At 51.2% G+C, this 6,020-nt stretch overlaps 2 protein-coding genes across 2 annotated transcripts; both read right to left on the reverse strand.

Annotated features, from left to right (window-relative positions):
• Nucleotides 1-1,726: 1,726 nt before the first annotated feature.
• LOC135830512 (uncharacterized protein K02A2.6-like) lies at nucleotides 1,727-3,613 on the reverse strand. Its single transcript, XM_065342759.1, has one exon. The coding sequence runs from the start codon at nucleotides 3,611-3,613 to the stop codon at nucleotides 1,973-1,975; it is 1,641 nt and encodes a 546-aa protein (XP_065198831.1). The 3' UTR covers nucleotides 1,727-1,972.
• LOC135830514 (uncharacterized protein K02A2.6-like) lies at nucleotides 3,614-6,020 on the reverse strand. The gene is made up of 3 exons (XM_065342762.1): nucleotides 5,523-6,020; nucleotides 4,205-5,239; nucleotides 3,614-4,138 (listed from the first exon to the last, which is right to left on the reverse strand). The coding sequence occupies exons 1-3, from the start codon at nucleotides 6,018-6,020 to the stop codon at nucleotides 3,614-3,616; spliced, it is 2,058 nt and encodes a 685-aa protein (XP_065198834.1).

A 6,020-nucleotide genomic window follows, 5' to 3' on the forward strand; every position in this document is an offset into this window, starting at 1 on the left:
GTTTATTATTATTACTACGTAGATCTACTAGGGGTGAAACGGTTCCATGTTTTTCATGTTCGGGTACCCGAATGCCCTACTACGTACATAGTCCGACACGGATCCCGCGAACATTATAATAATAATGTATTATTATTATGCAAGAAATGTACGTCGATGTCATGTCATGCTCTGAACGCGGAAAGCGGATACCGTGTAGACCTACGTCGCAGTACGTGCGCGCATGTACGGTGGGCTTTCGTTCCGGACCGCGCCTGGACGGAACACTCTGTCCCCTTGGAAAAACGCGATTCCGCGGCCGCGGCAAATTTCGCAGAAGTTGCCATCATCCGCGGAAATCACGGAATCCACACTTTTGCCCGCGGAATCTGAATTTTTTAGGGTAAATTACTAAAATTACTACTCAGAAAGTAGCAGAAAAACTACTTTGCGATCTGTTTGAGCACATTTCTCTTGCCAGTGCAGGTCTCTCCAAGATTCTTCACTCTTATTCAGTTCGTGACCATGGTGACTGCAAAGGATAGTATGAAAAGTGCTCCTTCATGCATAGTTGTCATAATAGTAGTATGAAAAAACTTACTTGCAAAAAGTGCCGCAGATTTTTGATTTTACAGCAGAAAGTGCCGCAGAAAACCCCCCTTTTCCCCCGTGGAATTTGCCGCAGAATTTTGAATCCTTGGCCGCGTTTTTTGAAAGCCTCAGGAACACGACGGGAGGGCCTTTCGCGTCGAAAACTATTAAATGCAGATCATTCCCGATCCACGGATCGCGATCGATTTTCAGCAGTCCAGACATCGACTTCGACCTCGGGAGCAGCCAACTGACATGATGCAGCGCTTGGTGCCGACGTCGTCTTCTATTATCCCTGATCAGCAATTGGTCCTGAAACAGCATCAGCTCCGCCATCATGTTGCTCCTTGACAGAAGTGTTGGTGGGAGCTGCTGGTCAGACTCGTTTGTCAGCGAGGCCAAGATCTGGTCCTGGAGGAGACCTGGACCTGATGCAGTGATGGGACTGAGCTGGATCGTCTACAGACAAATAATTTGATCGACTGGCTTGATGGACAAAAGCTTGGATATTCGATATGCACAGTTGTACATGTGTCACGTGACGTACATGTACATATGTATGCACATGGCAGTAACCAAAATAAAATATAAAATATAAAATAAACCCTGCCTGGTACGGATGAGTGAAGTGACCCGAAACAACGAATTAACTCCAGGTGGCCTTATGATAATAATGATTATACAGTCAACTTCGCTAATAACGACTGCGGATACAACGGCAATTCGCGAATAACGACAGAATGTCCATGCCCAGAGCAAAGTCCCTTCCAACTGTAATACATAATTAATATTGGGGCCGAAACGATTGCCCATTGTGCCTTGACGATCAACCAATAACACTAACGATCGATTTATTGGTTTTACCGATTTTCCCAACAAGTTTTATACGTGTTATGTTGAACATCAGTATACGGCAAAAACAATTAAATTTGTTCAACTATTAAGTATTCTACAGGTACTAGGTACGTACCGGTAAAAGATCCACACAGGCCCAAACAGGACCAAATTGAAATTTCCAACGTGATATGAACATTGGCAAAACCAGTTGCCAGAAGTGTAGAGAACAGACTGACTAGCGAAAGCCTGAAACGCCAGCAAAGAGCCAAAACCCAATCCACGCATGACGTCACCTGCGCATGCGTGGGGCACACATATAACACATGTGTACGTGAACGCAGTACACGTGACATCTCCCTTTCTTTGATATAAGAGTGTCCGAGCAAATCAAATACATGCGTACGGCGGCATAATAAGACTCAAATGAAGAGCTCAACATGATGAGCTGGCTTGAGCATATGTAATGCAGCACGCACATACATAATGAAACGACTCGTAAACAGACACTACTGATCAATCAGGAGTCCATGATGAGACGCTTAGGGATCCGGACCACTCTTCCAGATCACGTTGTCTGGATGTCAGTGCGGGCGCCTTGTGACTGTGGCGACCGTTGCACCAACACCGGGATCTTGGATGGTGTGCGTTGCACCAACGCCGGGATCTTAGATGGCGTGCGTTGCACCAGCGCCGGGATCTTGGATGGCGTGGCCTTGGGGACAGGCGTTGACGGTCCAGGTAGCTTCGGGCTCGACGGTGGGGATGATGCCCGGTCTGGTCCGTCAGCTGCAGTCGGCGGTGCGGGTCGGATAAACTGTCGATTCCGCTGCAGGACTCTTCCGTTGCAGGAGACTTCATAACTGCGGTTCGACGTCTTGTCGGTGATTACTGCAGGCTGCCATTCTCTCGACTTGCCGTCAATCGGTTGAATGAAAACCTTTGCGCCAGACATGAGTGGCGGAAGGTCTTTCCTTCGGTGGTCAAGGTGCTCAGCTGCCTTCTGTCTTCTGGTCTCCTTCTTCTGAATGTCGGCTGCAGCGGGCTTGAGGCGATCATTCAGGGTTGGCAACACAGTTCTGGCTCGGCGACCAAATAGCCGTTGCACGGGACTGGTGCTGAGACCTTCAGTGGGTGTGTTGCGGACATTCAGTAACCCGAGGTATGGGTCGGACTTCTCCTCGTTGCACTTCTTCATGAACTTCTTCGCATCCTTGACGGCGGCCTCAGCAGCACCATTCGATTTGCTGTTGCCTGGGCTGCTGCGCTCGTGCGAGAATTCCCACTTTGCGGCGAAGGCGCTAAATTCCCGGCATGAGAACTGGGGACCATTGTCGGAGATGACTACATCAGGGATCCCATGCCTGGCGAAGTGATACTTGATCTTGCTGATGCAAGTGCTGGCCAGGGTGTCAGGAAGGAAGTCAACCTCGTAGAAGTTGCTCAGGTAGTCAACTGTAACTAAGTAGTTTCTTGACTTGATGGTGAAGATGTCTATTCCTACTTTCTGCCACGGGCGATCTGGCACTGGGTGTAGGAAGAGTGTCTCGGGCTGCTGCTTGCTGGTATCACGAGCACAGGTGTCGTAGTTTTCGACGAACTGACGAATCTCACTCGACATTCCAGGCCAATAAACGAGGTCACGGGCTCTCCGTATGCAGGAGTTGACTCCCATGTGTCCGGCGTGTGCTTTGGTTTTCACAGCATTGCGCATGGATAGTGGATTGACGATGCGCTCGCCGCGGAGCAGAAGGCCGTCGTGTGCTGTGATTTCATCTCGGTAGCTGAAGTAAGGCCGTATTTCTGGGCTTACTAGATGGGGAGCGTCTGGCCACCCCAACATGACCTGGTGCATTAGCTTGGTGAAACTCGGGTCTTGCTGTGTAGCGAGGCGAATCTCATTGAGCCGACGCTCACTCACAGGGCAAAGCTCAAGATTGTTGCCAGACACCTGCTCGTCGTTACTATCATCGGGAAGTGGAGCTCTGGACAGTGTGTCAGCAATGTTCAGTTCGCTGCCTGGTTGGTAGGAGAGTTTTATGTCGTACGGCTGGACGCGCAATAGCAGTGACTGCAGCCGCTTCGGCGCTTTGCTTAGCGACTTCTGTGAGATGGATACTAACGGCTTATGGTCAGTGATGACATCAATGGTGTGCGCACCATATGTGTAGTGGTGAAACTTCTCCAAACCGAACACGATGGCTAGCATTTATTTTTCTATCTGTGCATAATTGCGCTCGGCAGGCTTCAACGAACGACTGGCGAAAGCAATGGGGCGATCATCTTGCATCAGGACCGAGCCCAGGCCATATTCGCTGGCATCGTTCTCCAATATGATCTTCTTGTTCGGGTCGAAGAATGCCAAACCTGGTGTGGTGGACAACATCTGCTTGATTGTCTTGAACGCGCATTGCTGCGTGTCAGACCACACGAATGGCACGTCCTTCTGCAGCAGGTTCTGGAGTGGCTGCATGACATCGGTGAAGTTCGGAACGAAACGAGAGAGGTAGTTCACCATGCCGATGAACCTGCGTAGTTCAGTGAGGTTGGTTGCAGCTGCCAAGTCGTTGATGGCCTTGACTTTCTCAGGGTCGACTTCCAAACCATCCTTGGTGATGCGGTGTCCCAGGAAGCTGATTCTGGATAGACCAGTTTCGAACTTGCTGCTGTTGAGACGGATTCCGATGCTATCACATCGCTGCAGGAACTTGGCTAAGTTAGCGTCGTGCTCAGCCTGATCTCAACCATGTATAACAATGTCGTCCGCGATAACGATGATGCCCTGGAGGTCTCCAAGCACATCTTGCAGACGCTTCTGAAATATCTCGGATGAGACGTTGGTGCCGAACGGTAGTCGGAGGAAGCGGTATCGACCAAAGCATGTTTGGAACGTCGTCAACAGGCTAGATTCCTCGTCTAGCTCGACGTGCCAATAGCCTGATGCCAGGTCCGCCTTGCTGAACACCCTCGCTTCCCTCAGCTCATGCAGCTTGTCGTCGATAACCAGCAGGGTGTAGTGTTCGCGCTGTAGGGCTTTATTTAGTTCCTTTGGGTCGATGCAGACTCGTAGGGCTCCAGACTTTTTCTTCGCCACGACTATCTGGCTGACCCAAGGTGTGGGCTGGTCGACGGGCTGTATGACCTTGAGGTTTACGAGGCGAGTCAGTTCCTCCTTGAGCTTTGGGGGAACAGCTACAGGCACACGTCGGTTGGGCATAATAACGGGCTTGACCGTCTCGTCGCACTTCAAAGTCTGCTTGCCGGGCAGGCTGCCAAGCTTGTCGTCGCTGAAAACGTCTTTGTAGTCCTCAGTCCAATCCTTGATTAGCGCAACGTGGTCGAACTGGTCATCATTGACTGTGATGAGGCCCATCCGCTCACATGTCTCCAGTGACAGTGAGGGAGTACATGTTGTATCGCTGAAGATCACTAGCTCGACGTCATACCGCTTGTTGTTGCGAGGATTCGTCAGGGTCTTTCGGCACGTACCCACGGGCTTGACGTCAGCCTTGTCCCATGTCCCGAGCGTGCCACGGTATGGCCTGATTGCTGCTTGGCCAACGTACGTCTGTGGTATCATATTCACAGAAGCTCCTGTGTCAAGTTGAAACACAACTTCTTGACCATCCACTAGCATCCTCGTCTCCACCTCTTTCTTCATGCGGCCATGGAGCGCATCCAACCAATCATCATCATCACTGCTAGGCGCATACACCTGGCGCGTGTGTAGGACGTTCTTGCCTTTCTGGCCGGTTGGTGGGCGATACGAGGTCTTGGGTTTGCCCTGCTGACAGACTGATTGAAAATGATTCTGCTTCCCGCACTGCTTGCAGGTCTTACCAAATGCAGGACATTTCCACGGTGGGTGACTGTGTCCACAGTACCTGCAGCTCTTGGACGCGACGTGGTGAACAGAGCGCGCGTGTCTGTCTGATCACCCTTGATGGAGAGGTGCTGTTCCGACGACTTCTCGGACGCTTTACAGGCGTCGACTGCGCGTTGCAGTGTCAGACCAGGCTCTTTCAGTAGCGCAGACTGGACGCTCGATTGACTCCAAGAACGATTCTGTCACGTAGTATCGAGGGAGTGCAATTTTCGCAATAGTTGCACGACTTTACCAGGACGCGAATCGACGATAAGAACGTGTCGAACGGCTCGTCTGGCCCTTGGCTGCGGTTGTTGAACACGAAACGCTCGTAGGTCTCGTTTACCGCCCCAACGGCGTACGCATCGAACTGGGCAATTATCTCGGCCACGGTACGATCACTCTCAGGCGTAGAAAACTCAAAACCGTTGAAGATTTTCAACGCGTCGTCGTCAATCAAGCTTAGAAACATGGCTACCTGAAAAACGTCTGGGCGGCTGGTCAACTCGTTGAGGATGACGTGGTTCAGCCATCGTTGTTTGAACAGCCTCCAGTTGTCGGCACTGTTTCCTGTCACGTAGAAACGGAATTTGGCTGGGAATGACGGACTGTTTCCGGCGCGTGCACCCCCACTACTGCTGCCGCTTGAGGAGCCAGCAGAACTGCTGCCGCTAGACTGACTACTACTAATACTGCCGCCGCTGCTGCCGCTTGAGGAGCGCGCAGGGGCTGAACTGTTCGAGCTAGACAT

This window comes from Sycon ciliatum, unplaced genomic scaffold, assembly GCF_964019385.1.
Source record: "Sycon ciliatum unplaced genomic scaffold, ocSycCili1.1 SCAFFOLD_624, whole genome shotgun sequence".
Taxonomy (NCBI): Eukaryota; Metazoa; Porifera; class Calcarea; order Leucosolenida; family Sycettidae; genus Sycon; species Sycon ciliatum.